Below are 20,659 nucleotides of genomic sequence, written 5' to 3'. Positions count from 1 at the left end.
GGGACACTCGCACCGCGCCCCAACCCGTCCCCGCGAGCTCCCGAAACTCGGGCGCGGAGACGCCGTCGCTCACGACCCCGCACCGCCGACGGCAGCGGCTCCGCCCTTCCCGCCCCGGAAATGACGCGCAGCGGCAGCAGCGGCGTCTGGGAAGGGCCCCGACGTAGCCGGGGGGTTTGAGAGTGGCGGCGGCCGCGGAGCGACTGGCAGGCCGGGCCCCGGCGAGGAACGCCCCGAGCGCGCGCCCGGCGGGTAGCGGCCCCACGACCCGCGCCGCCGCCGCCACCGCCGCGTGCGGGGGCGGGGAGGGCGGGGCGCGAGGAGCCGCGGCGGGCGCGGCGGCGGCGGGCGATGCGGGCGGCTGCGGGTACCCGGCGGGCTCCGCTCGGCCGCCGCCGCCTTCTTCGGCTCCGCCGCGGGGGTCGCAGCCGCTGCCGCTGCCGCGCCGTCCTCGAGCTCCCGGCGTGAGGAGGCGGCGGGCAGAGAGAAGCATCGCGCTCCAGGCGGAGACCCAGAGGCAGCCCCGCGCCCGGCCTCGGTGAGCGGCCGGCCCCGCGCGCCCCGTCCACCCCGCGCCCCTTGGGGCTCTCGCGACCGCCGCCCCCAGCCGCGGGGAAAGGGGAGCAGGAGCCGGGGCCGGGGCCGGGGCCGGGGGGCAGGGGTGGGCCGGCAGCACAACAGGAAGTGAGCGCGGCGGCGGGCGCGGGGGCGGGCGCGCGCTCCCCCGGGACCCGCCCCCGGCCCGCCCGGCCCGGCCCGCAGCCGCAGCCGCGGGGCGCGCAGGTGGACCGCGGAGCGTCCGGGGCCGCGCGTGGTCCCCTCAGGTCCCTGGGGCACAGGGTGGCAGTGGCTCTTCGGCCGGGGAGGGGGTGAGTTCTGACTCTCTGTGGTGACAGGAAGTTGGAAAATGAAAGTACAGTAATTCAGCGCTTCCCGAGGCCGCGTGAGGTTGCGGCTCTTCCCCGGACTTTGATCTGCTCTGGGGCACACGGTCGCCGAAGTTTCCTCCTCTCCCCGAGCTCGCTCTTCATCCGGTGTCAAGTTTCATTTCTTTTTCTACTTCTGTCCCGCGAGCCCCCTCCACCCTTGACTTTCCGCCTAATGTACAGCCGCGGCGAGGCTGGTCGCTTCTTGGTTCCTGGGAGGATCAATTGGAAACATCTTTTGGGGGAGGAATATTAATTCACTGGCCCTGGCAGGAAATAAGGGGTATTGTTCACTGATGGAAGTAGTAAAAAACAAAACAAACACACACACACACTCTCTCTCTCACTCACTCACTCACTTACTTGGCTTTTTCCCAGACTGTTGTATTTGAAGTTTAGGGCATTCACTCTGGAGTCTCTTCCTCATCACAGCGGTGGGTCAGGTCCTCCCTTCCCCTTTGCGCGCTCCTAGCCACCACCCCACTGCGAGGGAAAACTTGGTGCTTTAATATTTAGGACTGTCAGTGGTGTTTTCATGAAGATGTTGTAGGATTCCGTCCACCCTCCCCCACCGCCCCGTCAGGAACTCCCTTTCTTTGATTTTACTTAAAACTGCAAAAGTGAAATGCATTATATTCTTAGGGAAATACTGTTTTCAAGTTTTAGGGCAATGTAACTATACATTTACTATTTTCGTAATATAGGGTACTGAACAGTGAAGAGATTCCTGATTACTTCTCATAAACGATGGTGATTTTAATTCAGAACTAGTCTTGATACATAATTTGGTTTGGTTTTATTTAAGCAGCACGCTGAATTTGGAGACCTTTAATATTTGGATCTTAGCTGCTGTTTCTGAAAAATAGTTGGGCTCTGGGTCACCACAGCAACTGGGCTGTGTGTATTATAAACATGTTTAGGGTGGAAAAAGTTTCATTTACTAGAGACTTCCTTTCCCTAATAGGTTATTTCAACATGCTTTCTTTCAGTTTACCTCTGGGATTGATCTGTCTTTGAAGTGTTAACAGTTTCAACATTTAACTCTCAGTCATGTTCTTTTATTTGCAACAGTTAAGTATTTCTCTCCCTTGTTACACTTCTGAAAAGCTCTTCTTGAAGTATAACTTTAGAAAACTCAGAGCTTTTCTGTGACAAAGTAAAGGTTTTTATTGATAAGTAGTTAGAATAAAAGTATTTGTATTTTTCGACTCATCATTTCACCTTTTTAATAACTGCCTTCTGGAAGTTTTTTTCCTTAGTTCTCTTTTGTGCCTGAGGAAATAATTGAATTTCACATTGATAGCACACCTTTTTAAAATTTTTATTTATTTATTTATTTATTTGACAGAGAGAGAGAGAGAGAGAGAGATCACAAGTAGGCAGAGAAGTAGGCTCCCCGCTGAGCAGAGAGCCCGATGCGGGGCTTGATCCCAGACCCTGAAGATCATGACCTGAGCTGAAGGCAGAGGCTTAACAACTGAGCCACCCAGGTGCCCCTGATAGCACATTTTTAGAAACTGAAATGAAGAGTTCAGCTTGACTGTATACCCAGAGGTCCACCCAACTTTTCAATAGAGTATGACCTGATATTAGAATTGAATGAGTAAAATATTCCTTTAAATCGCCCACTGAAGATGTCCATTTCATATCCATGTTAGTTTTTTGCAAAAGAACATTCTTTTCCAGTGCTTCATTCCAAAACCACAATGTCCTTTGATTCTAAACAACCTTCTATCCCAGAGGCACTGTAAAATACTAAAAAAGCATCAGCATTTTCCACTACAGTTAGGTTCTGCCCCAAAGTAGCAGCAGCAGCAGCTCACCAGCATTTGACTCAGTCCCTGCGCTCCCTTAATAACCAGAAGGGAAAGTAGAAGTTGAAAGGTGAAACCTGAGCCCCTGTGGGTACACGCATACTTGGGGGACCCTCTTCTTTGCCCAGAATGGCACTCCTGTGCTCATTGTGGAGATGTTGATGCTTATTTCTGTCTTTGCGTGTTTATCTTAACCATTATAAACCCATGGGGCTCAAGCATTATCTACATGGTAGGTATTAAGACTATAGAATTTAGTATGGCAATTCTTCCAAGAACAAATAGAATTACAGGCACCAAATTTGTAATTGTTCTGAGATTTTAGCTCTGTCCTTCATCTTTTCCCCTCCCTCTCTCTATCCCTTCCCTCCCTGTCTCCCCTGTTTCCTCTCCCCATCATGTTCTCTCTCTGCACCACCCCCCACATTCATACCCGACCTCTGTAAGCATTGTTTTTTTTTGTTTTGTTTTGTTTTGTTTAGTTTTTAAAAGTAAGCTCCATGGGAGCCCAGTATGGGGCTTGAACTCAGGACCCTGAGATCAAGACCTGAGCTGAGATAAGAGTCAGACACCTAACTGATAAGTCACAGGAGCCCGGCTAGGCATTCTTGGTATGAAGATGGTGTCTGGAAATATGGAGACAGTTCTTTGGTTAAGCTAAAATTTACTAGGGAGTACTTTTAACAGGTTTAGACTAAAATAAAATAATAAAAAAAAAACAAGTCATTTAAGTGGGAAGCATGTATAATTTAAAAAGTAACTAGCCATGAGCAGATATCATTAGAAGAAAGGGTCTCTGGTAAATTGAGAGAAATGGCATCCCCCTCCTGCCGCCCCCCAATACTTGATGGATCAGACTATAAAATCACTCTTTTTTATTTAAGTAAGCCCTGTTCTCAGCCTGAGGTTTGAACTCACAATCCTAAGATCAGAAGTCTCATGCTCCACTGCCTGAGCCAGCCTGGTAACCCCTAAAACTACTCTTTTAACTCCTTTTAAGTGAGGCTATGGGAAAGGTTAGCAGGGGAGGGCTACTTAGCATCAAAGTCATACTTCCAATTTGTAGGTCATTATCACTTAGTATCTAATTGTACTGCCCTGTGGATGCAGTTACCCACCTAGGGAGTGGTTCTCCTGAGGAACAGATTGGTGACTGGGAGGAGAGAGACTTGGATTCCTGGGCTCAGCCTCTCCATTAACTATGTGACTGGAGACTTCTGTTTCCTGTTCTTTTTTATTTTCCCATCTCTACTTTTGGATGACAGTATCTGTAACTAGCTTCAAAGTGGCAGTTGAGGATTATCGAAGGACATTTTGAGTGTCTCGGAAAAGTTCTAGAAGCCCAGCTATCTTCTGGTAGTTTCTTATCTCCTGCCTTTTTTGGGAGCAGACATAGTTGACCTTCAAGGATCCCATCCTTTGTGAGTTACACATTGTTAGAATTAGGCTCCTAAGACCTATGGTTTTGTAATATTTATAGTGTTTGTTTTTAACATCTTTATTGAGATAAAATTCATCTACTTAAGTTGTACAGTATGGTGGTTTTAGTATATTCAGAGTTTGTAACCACCACCACAGTCTTAAGTTCAGAATATTTACATCAACCCATAAACAGTCACTCCCCATTCTTCTCTCCATCTAGCCCCTAACAACCACTGATCTGCTTTCTGTGTTGAATACATTTGCCTATTCTGGACATTTCATATAAATGGAAGCCTGACTTAGGGTGTGACCCCAGGATCCTGAGATCATGACCCGAGCTGAAGGCAGGTGCCCCAAATAAATAAATCTTTTTTTTTTTTTTTTTAAAGATTTTATTTATTTATTTGGCAGAGAGCGAGAGAGGGAACACAAGCAGGGGGAGTGGTAGAGAGAGCCCAACATGGGACTAGCTCCCTGGACCCTGAGGCCACGTCCTAAGCCGGAAGGCAGATGCCTAATGACTAAGTCACACAGGCGCCCCCAAATAAATAAATCTCAAAAAAAAAAAATTCCTTTAGGAATAAAGAATTCTCTGGCCCCAAATATCAGAGGAGCCAAAATTGAGAAACTCTGGCCTAAACAGGGAAATCCTAAAACCTGAGACATTGAATGATTTTTTATTTCATGTCTTGATAAATAAAGGCCACTCATCAAAGAAGGAGGATCTGTAGGGGCACCTGGCTGGCTCAGTCAGTAGAGCACGCGACTCTTGATCTCAGTGTTGTGAGTTCAGGCTCCACATTGGGAATGGAGTCTCCTTTAAAAAACTAAAAAGGTGACAGAATTTGTAAATTAAATCAGGGAGCATTTTCTGAATTTTCACTGCTGCCAATTTAAATGTAAATTAATTTATGAGAACAGAAAGGATTTGGAGGAGAAATGCCAGTGGAGCAAGAGTAGATTATGATTACTCCCTACATCTTCAGGTCACTTGGTTTATTTGCCAGAAGACACACATACTTCTGGCAAATAAACCAAGTTGCTTGATTTAAATGGTGGGCTCAGAGGGTAGGGCCATGAGCTTCTATAAAACTTCAGTAACAGCGGTCCTCTGGTGATCGGCAGTCATCACACTGCTCCTGTGACTTAAGGAACTCACTTTATCTTCCAGCAGGACTTTTCTTAAGCAGTATTCCTTGCTTAAGAGTTCGGGCTCTGGGTACAGATTGCCTGGGTTTAAATGTCTGCTCCACCATTTACCTCCTTGGCCTCGGACTTAACTCTTTTCTGAATCTGTTTTTTCAAATGTGAAATGAGGCTGCAAGGCTGTCTGTTTTGTAGGATTGGACTGTTGGGGGAAGGAAAGGAAGTAATGCTTCTGGAGCACAGTGCCTGGCGTACGGTGCGTGTCCTGTTAGTGCCGGCTGTTAATTTCTCATGTGTCTTACCTGTGTGCTTCTTTCAGCTCACTGCTATGGACAGTGCGATCACCCTGTGGCAGTTCCTCCTTCAGCTCCTACAGGAGCCTCAGAACAAGCACATGATCAGCTGGACCTCTAACGATGGGGAGTTCAAGCTCTTGCAGGCGGAAGAGGTGGCTCGTCTCTGGGGGATTCGTAAGAACAAGCCTAATATGAATTACGACAAACTCAGCCGAGCTCTCAGATACTATTATGTAAAGGTAATATACATCCGCCTCAGATCAAGAACGGTTCCTCTCTCCTGATGAGGTTATAAGGGACTAACATCCTGGTTTATTTTTGAAACCTTTTTAAACTGAGGTGTAATTGACATAAAACATTATATTAGTTGTAGCAGTCCAGCATAATGATTTGATACTTGTGTACACTGCAAAATGATCACTGTCCTGGCTTTATTGATCCAGTTTATTTCATAACTTCAGCAGTTTGGGATTTGGGGGGGGGAAACATGTCAGTGTTCAGCTCTAGTTCCCACTCTTCACGCATGCGTTGTTCCTAGTTGCAGTTGTCTTTAAAGAAAAAGTGAGTGTAGGGTTGGGAATAAGGAAGAGAAAATTTGAGATTCTTGAGGACAAAATAAAACATTCTCATGTGTATCACAATTTAAAAGTTGTCACATACATGCCGGTTTTGTAGCTTCACTTTTTAATTTAACCCAGAGAAACCAGATTAATACTTTAAATAATAGCTGTTAGTGCACAGATTTGATTTCTTAGTTAAAGTTTATTTTTTGTTTAATTTCTTATTATTTTGGATACGTTTTTGGGCTCTGAGGTGAAACGAATAGCTTAAATGGATAAAGTTAAAATGAGAAACTGAGATCCTAATTTTTTTCACCTTTAAGTGGTTGGTCTTATCCGTTTTCCCCATGGGGGTGTGGGGTAAGGAAGGACCGGAGCTGCAGAAGGAAGTAGAGGGCCCAGCAGACAGAGTGTTCTCCTTGTGCTCACTCAGGATGCGAACGGCTGGCACTTTGGGATTGTTTGAGACCGCAGTTCAGGGATCTTTGACTTAATACAGATAATTTGCTTGAGGGTGTCAGGCAACTAAAACCTCTCTTTTACTTACCTAATAGGTCATGTCAGTTGTTCATAAGACATTTAAATACACTCTGCTTCGGCTCCATAGTGCTAGGACCTGGGTTTGGTACAGCTAGATCAGTGTGGGTGATTTTGAAGCTCTTAAGGAAACTGCTTGCCCAATAGAGACCCTTATTAGGTCTGTTTCTTCTGAGCTGTGGGAAGTGCATTGACAAGAAAGTGTAAGCATGCTTATTTCATTTATCTACAGAATATCATTAAAAAAGTGAATGGTCAGAAGTTTGTGTACAAGTTTGTGTCTTACCCAGAGATTTTGAAAATGGACCCCCTGACCGTGGGCAGGACCGAGGGAGACTGTGAGGTCGTGAGCTGCAGCGAGGTGGGCAGCGGCTCCAGGGACGCCGAGAGCGGGGGCAGAGAGAAGCCCCTGCAGCCCGGGGCCCGGGCCTCTAGCCGCAATGACTACATCCACTCCGGCTTGTATTCTTCCTTCACGCTCAACTCTTTGAACTCCTCCAACAAGAAGCTCTTCAGACCTATAAAGATCGAGAGTCCGGCCGAGAAGCTGGCAGAGAAGAAGCCGCCCCAGGAGCCAACACCGTCTGTCATCAGATTTGTAACAACGCCTTCCAAGAAGCTTCCGGTTGAACCTGTTGCTGCCGCCGCGTCGGCTTGCCCGGGCATTTCTCCGTCTTCAGAAGACCCTCTCCGAGCCTTGGAGACTTTGGCTTCCCCCAGACTGCCCGCCCTGGAAGCCCCGGCCACTGCCCCCAGCGGCCCCGGCACCTTTGCCGCATCCCCTGGGCCCTCGACCTCCCCTTCTATGCAGGAGCCCCCGAGGACACCTTCGCCACCACTGAGTCCGCATCCCGACCTTGACACGGACCTTGAGTCAGTGGCATCACAGCCCATGGAGCTTCCAGAGAACTTGTCACTAGAACCTAAAGACCAGGATTCAGCTTTGCTGGAAAAGGACAAAACAAGTAATTCCTCAAGATCCAAGAAACCCAAAGGGTTAGAGCTGGCGCCCATCCTGGTGATCACGGGCAGCGACCCAAGCCCGCTGGGGATACTGAGCCCGTCTCTCCCCACAGCTTCTCTGACGCCGGCCCTTTTCTCACAGGTAACGGCCTCTCACTTTCTGGGGCCACTGATGATTGCATTGACTCCCCTTTTAAAACAAATCCAGAACTGATAACCGCCTGTTCTCAAGCCGCTGCTTGGGTCTGCACGAGAAAGGCGGACTTGACCCCCATGGGAGTCACCCGGTTCAGCACCTGATCGGAGCTGCTGCAGGCGAGGGTTGGAGGAGCTCTAGAAGGGCTCTGAAAGGACTCATTGTCTCTGCAAACCAAGAAATACTTGTCAGGCTCCTCCTAAAGCAACGACTGTCACTCTCGCTTTTTTGGAGGGGAGTCCTTATAAGACTCAGTGGTATTTTATACAAAAATAATGATAGCGTCAAAAGCTAGAAAACAGTAAATCCTGGGAACCTAAAGAAAACCAGTTGGTGTGATGTTGAGAAACAAAGTTGTATAGTTACATTAGCTATTTCTTAACTTGCTCGTGTCCTGTAACATTTATTTATTTAAGAGAGGGAGAGGGGATGGGGAGGGAGAGGAAGAGAGAGAATCTCTCAAAAATTTTTTTGTTTTGTTTTTTAGAGACAGAGTGAGCATGAGTGGAGCAGGAGGGGCAGACTCTGTGCTGAGCCCAGAGCCCAACATGGGGCTTGATCCCAGGAGCCTGAGATCATAACCTGAGTCAAAATCAAGAGTCTGACGCTTAACTGACTGAGCCATCCAGGCGCCAGCCGTGTAGCATTTAAATGGATGACTCCCAGGCTCCCCGTTACTAAGGAGAACTGTGTTTGTGACTTTAGTTACCCGTTATTTTTCTGCACGTGACCAGATTGGGCTCTCAATTTGGGAAAGACCCTACAAAACACGTTAGAAAATATTTGCCCTTTATCTTACTTAGGATGTAAAAATAATTTCTGAGTTTCTCCTCATGAAAAATCTCAGACCTACTTAGCGGAGAAGAGGACAATATTTGGGTTCAGGGTTGAGGCGTCTGGGTGGCTCAGTCATTTAAGGATCTGCCTTTAGCTCAGTTCATGATCCTGGAGTCCTGGGATCAAGCCCTGAACTGGGCTTTGTGCTCAGCCTGGAGTCTGCTTCTCCCTCTCCCTCAGCCCCTCCTCCCGCTCGTGTACATGTGCGCGCACACGCGCTCGCTCTCTCTCAAATAAATCTTTAAAAAAAGATTTGGGTTCAGGGCTCTTGGTGTGTTACTGTAAGGTGGAAACACATCCTGGTGAGTCACCTAGTGACTGGGTTTGTTTTGCATTTTGCAGACGCCCATCTTGCTGACGCCCAGCCCCTTGCTCTCCAGCATCCACTTCTGGAGTACTCTCAGCCCCGTCGCTCCCCTGAGTCCAGCCAGACTGCAAGGTGCTAACACACTCTTCCAGGTGAGTCACCTCCAAGCCCGTCTCCTGCTGTTGGGGCCTGGCACAGGCAGAAAGAGGAGAAAGACCGTGTCTTCACTCCTTGTCCTTACAAAAGTTCTGTTGAATAAATACGCTTTCCGAGGGTTAATGCAAGCCAGTGGACAGCTCTGGCAGATACGCATAGCCATGCTTCCTTTGCATTCTTTACTGTTCCATGCATTTCAGTTAGACCCAGAATTGTTCAGCACTGTGTAGATTTTTGAACACACCCAATTTCTTTGTCATTTTAAGTGCTAGAAATCCCCCCCTTTTTTCTCTTTTTTTGAAAAAACGGCAAATACAAGCGTGTGTTTGTGTGAGAGAAAATTGGCAGGAGAATCTACTTTTACCTGAGGATTTTTAAAAAAGAGAAAACTTTTGAGAATGGTCTATCAAATACTCCTCTGTTTCTCACTCATTTAGAATTGATACTTACAAACATTTTAAATACATGTTTTAAAAAACGGATATTGTAGTCTCCCTTAACTGAGATCACAGGGAAGGTCTCAGAGCGTTCAACCATTATTTTTCCCCCAGCATCTAGACTTTACAGCTTGCAGAGTTTATTTTGGTTGACTCATTCACTTATTTAGGGGTGGCTCGCTGGGAAATTTTCTTATACTTTGCAATTTTTTTCATTTGTTCTTTTGGAAATGAAATGGTAAAGAAAAAAAAGAAAATTAAAAAAGCTACTTCTTTTTTTTTTTTTTTTAAGTTTTTGAATTATTGAATAGAAAGTGTTGAGAATGTTTCATATTTTATTTTTCCATTTTTCTTTGTCTCTCACAGATGATGGAGTTCTAGAATGATCTAAGACATTAACCAAAGGCACAGTGCTCTAGCAGTGTTCTCCCTATAGAACTGGTCTTAGAATACATGATGGGGGGCTCTGTTCTAGCATGAGCACCCCATAGCTATTTGCACCAGTTACACATAGAGTTCATAGATGGGCATCTCTTTCTGGATATCCTTTTGACAGTCTATGATTTGGTTTGTAATTGAGTTACACTCTATAGGGCATGGGTGAACTTTCTAAAACCTTCGTGTGAAGTTAAACGTAAACCTGTATACTTTAGGCTATGAGGGAAGTTTGTCCTTATGAAGGACAAACACTTTTTTCTTTAACGTTTTTGCTGTGACATCCTATTCTTCGGTGATAAATGGTTACTACCTTTGTCCCGTGAGCCACTACAGGCGGCTTTCACATTCTGCCTCAGGGACTCTGGCAGGGACAGAAAGTTGAAAGTTGGGGTTGAGTAATAGGATGATAATGTGTTTTACTTTCTTTCCCAGTTTCCTTCTGTACTGAACAGTCATGGACCGTTCACTGTGTCTGGCCTGGATGGACCACCCACCCCTGGCCCGTTTTCCCCAGATTTACAGAAAACATAACCTATGCACTTGTGGAATGAGAACCGAGGAGTAAAGAAACAGAGAGACATTCAACATGATTACCTTTGAAGTGAGCAGTTAATAGTTCTACAATGCTAATAATAGACTATTGTGATTTTTGCCATTCCCCATTGAAATGCCTTTTTAAGATTCTCTTTGAATATGACTCAAGTTGGACTGTATAGAAAAAATGCCTTAATTGGAGTCCAAGCTCCACCTCCCTCTTCCTTCCTTCCTTCCTTCCTTCCTTTCTAATATTTTGAGCTTTGTGTTCAATTTTTGGTGGGGTTTAGCAGCTAGCTATGGTTCGCAAGAGCAGTTAAGAACAAAGTTACTCCTTTTGCCTTACTGGGACCCTTTGGCCAGGAAAACAGTTATGCTTTGCGTGTATTATTTGGAGAAATGTTAACTGCAGTTGGTCATATCTTCACGACTAAGTGTGTTCTCTGGAAAAACAAAAAGTGAGCTGTGCACAAGCAGTGAAGAAAAAGCAGTCATGCCTGTCCACACACACTGTGGGGGAGATTCTGTCTGGCTTGAAGAGTAACGTATGTAAGCAATCCGCAGAAAAGACCTCTTGCATCGTGGTGGGTTTCTCAGCCGCATGTGTGATCTTGTCTCAACTTGTGAACAGAGCTCGGAGCCTCCTAGTCTGTTGCAACATAGGAAGGTGTTTTAAACCTGGGGTTAAGATGGTGTTTGCAACAACCAGTGAGAGCAGGGGAGCCCACCTCTAGCATGGAAGTGCCGTCGGCTCTCTGGGTGGGGTGATTACACCCCCGTGGTACACAGCCTGGTTAAGTGATGGCTTTTAGGAGGAAACCGGGTGTTGAAGTCCGGAGGCATCTCTGAGTAAAACGTTCAGCTGGATAACTTGAAACAACATGCGGGGCTGTCCCAGTTAGAAGAGACTTTCTCTTTTCTGTTCGTCTTACCCTATTTTCTACTGCACGTTTACCTTCTTTTAAACTTAAGGTTGTTAGGGGCTGTGCTAGTTTTAAAGATGTGATGAGGAAGACACAAAGCAAGGCGAAGCCTCCAAGTCTACGGTGAGGTGAAGGTGTGCTTATTTCTTTGGCAAAGTGTTTTTTAGTGAGAGAGCAGCAGAATTGGTTTGGAAGCTCATATGCAGGGATTGCATTGTTCATGTTAGTAGGGAGAAACGGAGGCCTTCCTCTCTCTCTTACCACATTGAGAAACTTCGACCGCACGGTAATCAGTGCAGATGCGGACGATGCTCTGGAGCCTCCAGACTGAATCGATACCAACATCGCAGTGGAATTGGTGAAAACCGTGGCTTTTGAAGTCTAGCATTAGGGGTGCCCGGGTGGCTCAGTTGGTTAAACTACTGCCTCCCGCTCAGGTCATGATCCCGGGGTCCTGGGATCTATTCTCGCATCGGGCTCCCTGCTCACAGTGGGGAGTCTGCTTCTCCCTCTGCCTGCTGCTCCCCCTGCTTGTGTGCTCTCTCTCTCTCTGACAAATAAATAAAATCTTCAAAAAAAAAAATAGAGTCTAGGATTAGATTATATGCCACGGCTACCACCACAACACTGCCCATTAACCTCATCTTTTAACTCTAGAAACAGTTCATTGAGTCCCATAAACTAAGTGGAAAGAGGGATTCAGGATTTGAGAGCTCAGAATGACACCGAGACAAACCAGCATCTTCCAGATGTGTAAGACTCACTTTAAATACGTTTCTGTACCATGTAGAGACGCTGTAGTGTGGGACAGCCGAGCTAGGTTAGTGGTAGTGGAGGGACATATTCAGGGAGCTGTCTTTCTGTTTGTAGCATCAGAAACCTGTTAGTGGTTCGCGTGTGGTCGCCACCTGCCATCTGTTCTTACGGGGTCCCAGGGCTCTGGGGAGCAGCCGGTGGGACTTGTCTCCCACACCGAGTCACTTACTTCGCATGCTTGTTTGAAAGTAGACCTCTCGGCAGCACTTTGGAATAGTTTTATTAGGCTAATGACTATTTTGTACTTTAAGTGTAAGTATTGATGGCGTGATTTAACTTGATATTTTCAATTTTGAAAGCACAAAAGTATTTTATCTTTTTGAAGTAAAGGAGAAAAGCCATTGGTTGTTTTCGTAGACAATATCTTTGAAGATTAACTGTCTCAGCACAGGGGTGCCTGGGAATCGAGGGCACCGTTAAAACTCAGTCGCAGCACCTTCCTGGGAACCAGTTTTAGTGAGTCCTCTGTCTGTAAACCTACCCCGGAAGCCTCCAAGAGGTGTGGGCCTCAGGAGACGGATGATCTGCTTTCTGTTTGAGATCAACTGATGTGGAAAGTGTGTGGGGTGTGTGTGTGTGTGTGTGTGTGTGTGTGTGTGTCTGTGTTTCCTTTTCTAAATGAAAGTTTACAACTTGAGCTCAAGTGAATGAGGCAGACCGTTCTGTTTGTAAACTACCTCCTTCCTGGAAAAGTTTCAGCTTCATGTTTTTTTTCTGTTTTTTGGTTTTTTTTTTTAATATCCAGGGTCGTTCTTAGCATCAAAATAGGTGACCTACCATTTAAGATCAATATTCACTGGAGAGCCTTCTGTTTGGTATCTGTGGCTGTATCCCAAAAGTAGCCCAAGTTAAGGTAAAGGAGCAGGTTGAATGAGTTTCTGAGACATCTGGGATCATCTGAGCTTTTCATCTACTCTGGCCCATATCTGCTCATTTGTAGGCTGGGAAATGTTTAACAACCAGGCTCTCTGAAGGGAAAGGAAAAAGTCCATAAATTGTAGCATTTGCTGATTTCCATGATGTAAATGACTCCCCCTTTGGCTGATTTTAAGCCACTGCCTTAGTGTTGAGAAGGGATGAACAGAGCCGTGCACGCAGCTGGTGGCCACCTCATTTATTCCGTCCCGGGGTGGATTTTCACATAAATTCTAAAATCTTTTTTTTTTTCTTATTCATATGCTGATTTTTAAAAATACAAAATTAAAATCATATGTCTAACTTCAGTAATCTTTTTTTTTTAATGGCTTATCAGTGCTTTTGTGATGTAATATTCCTCATGGCATATTTTATGTGTTCTAACAAAGGTGAAAACTTCCATTGATTTTTAAAAATAGATACACGGGAATAATCCAGAAATTCTCAAGAAGTCAACATAAGCATCTTAGAATTAAAATGTAGGTTTAATTTTTCCACATTTTGATGATTAAATTATGAGTGTAAATTTCTTCTTCAGATGTTGATGGGGAAAGTAAGCCCATGAGCCAGTATCTACACACACATGGGTAAATACGGTGAAAGGGTACTGGATTTTTTTTTAACTAAAAGAATTCCTTGACAATGTACATACAGTTTTAGAGATCCAAAAAGGCAGGTCTGTTGAATCTGTTCACCTGGCCCAATTTCTAGTTTTTTCCATACTGTGTGTCACTTGGGCTTGGAGGGGAAAGGAAGCCAGAGGCTGGGGATGCTGTAGCCGGCCCAGCAGGCTCTTGGTCCTCTGACCGCAGGCCTGCCCCGTTGGGTGAGGTCTGGCCCGGTAACCTCGTTTCATCCCGATCTCAGAATATTTGTTAGGATTACGAAGGTCTAAAGGTAGTTGTGTAGGTTTCTCGGGAAGTTAAGCACCTGGAAGCACCCCCTGGCATTTCAGAAAAGCAGTCTCCAGCCTTTCTGAACACACAGCTTGCTCCGTGAAAGTTTTTGAACACCAGTTTCCTATTGCAAAATCCTGTATGTATAAATTAAGATGTAAACGACTGTGTGAAAGTCACATGTACATCGTAAGACATACACAAAAGTCAGAATTAAGGATGGTATAAAAAGGAAGTCTTGACTGGAAGCTCTAGTCTTTCTTCTTGCCCCCAGGAGATTGTCTTGCACACTTCTGGCAGCCCGCAGTCTCCACCGCACAGACCACTGCCTCGGGGTATCATTTCCAGTCTGATCTTGAAAACAAAAGGTGGATGCTTTTGTTGTGTGATACATGGAGAAATCCTTTACGTGTTTGATTTGATTTTCATGTCAAATCTCTAGAAGTTCAGTTTGGAAATCTTCAGGAAATCTTCAGTTTGTCTTCAGCTTCCTGAAATTTTACATTAATTCTTCTTTCCTGCATAAGCCATTACCAAGCTTCCTGCATAGTATTTTTGTCAGCCTGTTTCTTTTCTCTCCAGATTAGGTAGGACTTTTACTAGTCTGCTTACAAACTTTTGGCCTTATTAATGTTATATTTCACCAACAAATTCTCAATTACTTTAAGTTGCTTTATGCAGAACTATATAGCCACCTTCATTTCCTTGCTGCATTTGTAAGTTTTGATTTTTGATTTTTTGAAACATTTCAGCATCTGAAGAAACACTTTCCTTAATAGGCCAGTGCTACTGATCATTTCACTAACTTGTATATATTTTAGTTATCTAGACCCGAAATCTAGACTTGTGTGCAGGTGCCGCTCTTGGGCGTGTAGACCAGTCTGTAGACGAGTGCAGGTGTCTTTGTGCGGAAACCTGGAGCTCCGAGTGAATTACCAAACCAATGGGAAAGTTAGAAAGATTACTCACCAGTTATCTGAGGGGAGAACAGAACTTGTTATTTCTAAATGGAGCTGAGAAGTTCATTGTTCACCCCACAGTAGGGAAGTGGAGGTCCACATTAATTATCTTTCTATAGCCAGTACCCTGACCAGAGAATGGGGCCTGTGGAAAACATTTTGTGAATTATCTTCTTGGTTTTGGGTCAACAGATGTTAGTTCCAGTGCGGCAGGCCTTACCTGTAAGAAGGAGCCCCGTTACCCCTCTTAAGTCATCAGAATTCTGCTTACTGCAGTTTGAAGTTTTAATCTTAGAATCTAGAAGTCTTGTGGGTGGTAGAGTATTAAGCAAGAGAAGAAGGCAGTTTGATTTCATTTCTCGTACTTGGTGGAACCTGTTAGCACAAAAGTCATGTTTTGACCTGTAAACAGAGTAGCCTGAAAGGTGAGTTGTTGATGTGGTTTTTACATGTTCCATTTAAAGCTGCCAGTTTCTTCAGGCTTTTCTGGGAAAAAAAAAAAATTGCAATAGACTGACAGCCTGCCAGAGCATGGCTGTCGCCGGGATGCTGCCATCCGTCACGAACACGGGAAGCCCAGAGTGGCTGGTGTGACAGGGGAGGTGTTGGCCCTCAGGCTTTCCGCAGAAATCACGACATTCAGGCTGTTGTTAACATCCTTTTACATGAACCCCCTAATAAAACTCAGGAGGGATACAATCAAACATAGTAAGGCTCTTGAACTCTAGTTTTTTTTTTTTAGTTATAATACACATCAGAAAGTTTTGTGAGGTTTAAAATTTTATTTTTAAAGACGTAATAGGGAGACGAGAGCATTTCCTTCCAAGTCATTCTGGCTTATCGGCTGAGTACCTGTGTATGTGTGGCTATGCTGATGCACTGAGCGTGTGTGTGCGCGTGCGTGCGTGTAAATAAACCTTCCGGAGGGAACATACTTTTCATCCTCTTGGATGGCTCCTAGGCTATTTTATACTGAAACTTAAAATCGGCCACACTTTGCGGTTGCCACTTTGAAAAAACAAATCCCTTGCACATTTATTTTTAAATCCCTAGAATCGTAGACCTTAAAGACTAACTGCTTGCCACCCTTTTAGAACTAGAAGGCTGCACATGACGTGTGCTGAACAAAGCCATGTTGACCCGCTCTTCTGCACACGTGTCATGGCCCTTTCCTGACATTTCTACATGTCTGCTTTTGTGTAGAATCCTCATTAAGGTGGGTTCTAAGTTTCTCACAGAGCGGTTTTATACCAAGAGTAGTATTTCTGAAGGACAGATTTGACCGTGAATTGATGAAATGCTGGGGAAGTTCTGGCACTGTTTATCCAAACTGTACCGAAGCAGCATTAGCAGAAACCTCAGAGTATCTTGGGCTGAATGTTCTTTTCAGCTTTGCCTTGTTTCCCATCTCATAAGGGCCCATTCTGACTCTTGTCCCTCCAAGGATTATGAGCCACTCTAGGATAGGCATGGGACCTTCTGGACAAGGGTGGGCACTCCCTGTGGCCGAGCCAGAGTTCTAGCCAGTAGAATCATTCAAGTCTGCCTAGAATAGAGTTCAGGGGTGGGAATGCCACATACTGGTATTAAATCACTTGGCACTTTTTGGGGCACCATTATTAGCACTGTTTTGTTACTAATAACTGGAAGCACTTAATGATTATTTTGTCTAATTTTGACCTAAGGATACTGAGGGTCAGAGAAGTAATGTTTATTTCTCATTTATGTTTTCTGGAATTAAGACTCTTTGGAGAAAAGACAAATGGATTACCTAATGGGCTATTCTTTCAGGCTCTATAAGGTATGCTCTTTTGGCTAGGATGTTTTAAAATCATTTGCAAGCTTTTAATATTGTGCTTTGTAGAAATAAATGACTTTTTAAATGATTTACAGTTGATGGAACACACTCAGCTTTGTAAACTGTCCACTTTCCTGTTCCTTCTCTGTTTACTCGTTGTTGCTTATTGTCTGTTAGGGGACGCAGTCCCTTCAAAGACATTTCTTATTTCCTGTTTTTGAGGCCAGTACTACCAAGGCCTATATATGTACATTACATTCAGTGCTTATGTGGGAAGTAGCAATGTCTTATGTACTTCTGTGTTCATGATTAGTGAAATTAACTAATATGCATATATGTAAAGATAGAAATTAATACAATTAAGTGTTTTGATCACTTGCGGCCTATTTTTTGGTCTGGCCATTTGAGTTTCCTAATCACAGTCATATCGGTTTCTGCACTTTTGCCTTCATGTAGTTTCACTGACCTCTGTGGGTAGGGAAGATTAAATATGAAACACTCAGTCCAGTCATTCTGCTACTGGTAGCTTGGTTTGAGGTGAATACAATTTTTGACTAAAATCAGGTTTTTAGAATTACACCCTTTATTGGCCAGATAATCAAGTTGGCTTTAAAAAAAAAAAAGTGTATAACTTTGCATTTTGAAGAATAAACCTGTAATTTTCTCTGAGCCCTACTGGATCTTTAGGTGTGGCTCTCGCATGAAGGCTGAGTGTTACTACATAGTAAACATTTGATTTTCATCCACCCCGTGTCTGATGCCGAAGATGAGCATATGTCTGCTAGAGACCTCGGAGAGAAGTGTTCTTTTACGTTCGCCTCTTAGTTTGGGATGCGCAGTAGTAAGAACCTGTCAGGGTTTTTCCTCTAGTCGGGATCGGCTTGACTGGGAAGACCGTTCCTTCCTGGTTTATTGTCCCCCTTGTTTGTTGAAATCGATCTCTCCCCGTGTCTGGTATCCAGCACTTCTGTGTACGTGAGAGACCGCTAGGTGATGCAGGCACACACTTACCAGGGGCAAGAATGACAGATAACACGCCACTAAGAACTTGTCTTCATAGGGGCACCTGCAGAGTATTAAAATTGCTTTTTTTCTTCTTTTTCCTAACACTGCAATTAAAATGATGGTGACCGCTGCCCTTTATTAAACTCATACGGATGACTGGTGCAGCTGGAGAGCAGCTGCTGTGTCTTCTCGCTCAGCAGTCTGTCCTAGCCTGTTGGGAACCAGAGGGGGTTGTTTTAAGGTTGGCTAGGATTAACTAGCCAGAGTCCGGAATTCCCTTCAGATGTGGCCGAGCACCTTCACACAGAGCGCATGTGGGTGAGGACAAGGCGGTAGCACTTTGAGGGCTTCCTGATACGCTGCTTTCAAAAGAGAAGAGTGTAGCTGGTTCTCAGCGTGGTCCAGACACAGCAGGGGTTGTGTTGATAGCCTGTCAGGTGACCCTTTTTTCTATCACTTCAAGTTTTATGCAAAAATTTTGTTAAATTCTGTAATGGTGATGTGTGTCTTTGTAGAAGGATATGTTAAAAACAACTATTTTTATGCAGGAACTGACAGAGGAACTTGCTTTGTATAATGGCAAGCTAGCTTTAAGAAAGCACTGTAGCAAATTTACTGAAGTCCAAAACTATATAGATATGTTAATAGATATGTGTGCAACTAGATATGGACAACAATTGTATTTTTTTAAATAAATATTTTTAACAAAATGACTTCTTGAATTGATTACTCCTCTCACCTCCTTTGAGGTGGTCTGTGTGGACTTTGTGTTCATCCTTGCTAAATGGATCAGTGTCAGTTATAAGTTCAGTTTCCTAGCGGTTGTCATTAAAACCTGCCTGTCAACTACTTGATGCGTATCTGCATTAAAATATTAAAAGCCTGAGTTGGAATAAAGGTGGTGGAAAGGGGAGACTGTAAAAGATCTTTCATATAAAAAGGAATTAAGAGAACTGCGTGGGCTAGAAAAATTATTCACCACGTGAAATCTTTTCATTTTACCTGTGAATTTCACTTTTTAATTTTAAAAATGTAGCTTTTAAATTTTTTAAATTTCTACAGTTTTAAAAATGTAGACTCGTTCTAGCCCTTACAAGAAGCATGTCTTGCTTATTTCTGCCCTAGACATTATCTCTTCATGTAGTTTTCAGTATAAGAAACTGGAGACTTGGGTTCATGAAGTAAATGAAATGAGGCCCTTTCAGAAGGGAGTTGATACAGGATCCATGGGGGAGAGCGGGGTTACTAAGTGGCACCCATTACATCACAGAGGTCTGTCTCCCATCCCCGGGTGTGGACCCGATAGAGTTACAGAGGGTTCTTTGGGGGCAGCAGTGACGCATCCCTTCAGGTCGTGGGTAGCCATGTGCAGGCGGCTGGGCGGGAACCACTTCTGACGAGGGCTGGGTCCTCCTAAGCCACTGTGGTCAAAGTAGTCACTAAAATGAAAGTCCTGTGAGGTCGAATAAGTTTGGGAAATGGGGGTACCAACTCTTGGAGAGTCAAAATGCATTATTAGAAAATGGAAAGCTCTAAGAAATCCTCCAGTAAAAAAAGCTTATCTGGTCCACCATTTTCTTTTTTCTTTCTTTCTTTTTTTTTTTTAAAGATTTTATTTATTTATTTGACAGACAGAGATCACAAGTAGGCAGAGAGGCAGGCAGAGAGAGAGGAAGGGAAGCAGGCCCCCTGCTGAGCAGAGAGCCCGATGTGGGACTCGATCCCAGGACCCTGCAATCATGACCCGAGCTGAAGGCAGCGGCTTAACCCACTGAGCCACCCAGGTGTCCCTGGTCCACCATTTTCTAATCTTCCTGTGGACTCCTTCTCCTGAGAAGCGTCAGGGCCATTTTGTTGCACTTTCTGTGTTTTTTTAGATGCCTCTAATGACAAAATTCTAGCCTAACAGCGGGTGATCTCCCAGAGCTCGCGTTTCCAGGCGGGAGAGAATCAGGAGCCGCTGGAAGGCGTTCACACCGGTTGTCTCTGGAAAGCACAGCACTGAGATATGCCCTGTAACCCGAGTCCATGAAGGGGACGCCCTTTGGGATCAGTTACCTTCCGAGGATGGTGGCATGAAAACCGAAACGGAGACATCATTTCTAATGGATGGAAAGCCCTGGCGTCGAGGTGGTTGCTGGAGCATCACACTGACGTCGGGATTCCCACTTACTGAATATGGCGCCGTCGTCGTCATTGCCAGAAACCCTGCGTCAAGGCCACTGTCCGCGTTGCCCAGGCCAGCGGCTGATGCTCAGTCCTCACTGGAACTCCTGGCAGCACCGGTTACTTCCTCCTCCTCGAGATAACTTTTCAGGATGCCTTCTAGGAAAACCACAGTGCCTCCTGAACTTCCTCCTCTGGCTTCTCTCACTTGCTCTGCTGGACCGGGTTCTTTCTTCTAACCTCTAGGTGTTGAGGAACCCCAGGGCTCAAGCTTCCAGTCTCTCTAGAGTCTCTCTCTCTCGATGGTCTCTTCTCCAGTCCCAGGACTTTAAGTGCTATTAATGTATGTGGCCACGAAATTTCTATCTTTGGGCTTGACTTTTAAGCTCTTTTTTTTTTTTTTTTAAGATTTTATTTATTTATTTAACACAGAGATCACAAGTAGGCAGAGAGGCAGGCAGAGAGAAAGGGGGAAGCAGGCTCCCTGCTGAGCAGAGAGCCCGATGCAGGGCTCGATTCCAGGACCCTGAGATCATGACCTGAGCCGAAGGCAGAGGCTTTAACCCACAGCCACCCAGGCGCTCCAGCTTTTAAGCTCTTAACTTTGAAATT

The 20,659-nt window shown here is 45.1% G+C and overlaps 1 protein-coding gene across 2 annotated transcripts; it reads left to right on the top strand.

Moving 5' to 3' along the window:
• Positions 1–319: 319 nt before the first annotated feature.
• ELK4 (ETS transcription factor ELK4) lies at positions 320–18,594 on the top strand. Of its 2 annotated transcripts, XM_045081104.1 has the most exons (5): positions 320–538; positions 5,628–5,843; positions 6,934–7,806; positions 9,040–9,156; positions 10,468–18,594. In XM_045081104.1, the coding sequence occupies exons 2-5, from the start codon at positions 5,637–5,639 to the stop codon at positions 10,564–10,566; spliced, it is 1,296 nt and encodes a 431-aa protein (XP_044937039.1). In that variant the 5' UTR covers positions 320–538; positions 5,628–5,636; the 3' UTR covers positions 10,567–18,594. The 2 variants fall into 2 exon arrangements, with proteins under 2 accessions (XP_044937039.1, XP_044937038.1); XM_045081103.1 differs by lacking the exons at positions 320–538; positions 9,040–9,156; positions 10,468–18,594 and adding an exon at positions 774–869 and having other exon boundaries at positions 6,934–8,253.
• Positions 18,595–20,659: the final 2,065 nt, after the last annotated feature.

This window comes from Mustela putorius, unplaced genomic scaffold, assembly GCF_011764305.1.
Source record: "Mustela putorius furo isolate JIRA1106 unplaced genomic scaffold, ASM1176430v1.1 tig00000508_pilon_pilon_pilon, whole genome shotgun sequence".
Taxonomy (NCBI): domain Eukaryota; kingdom Metazoa; phylum Chordata; class Mammalia; order Carnivora; family Mustelidae; genus Mustela; species Mustela putorius.
The sequence above is the reverse complement of the archived record's forward strand: the minus strand, read 5'-3'. Positions and strand labels throughout refer to the sequence as shown.

Excerpts from the sequence above, each read along its gene's own strand:
- ELK4 (XM_045081104.1), top strand. The coding sequence starts at position 5,637 with ATGGACAGTGCGATCACCCTGTGGCAGTTCCTCCTTCAGCTCCTACAG. Across the intron at positions 5,844-6,933 it reads TCAGATACTATTATGTAAAG|AATATCATTAAAAAAGTGAA; the intron begins GTAATATACATC and ends ATTTATCTACAG. Across the intron at positions 9,157-10,467 it reads GTGCTAACACACTCTTCCAG|TTTCCTTCTGTACTGAACAG; the intron begins GTGAGTCACCTC and ends TTTCTTTCCCAG.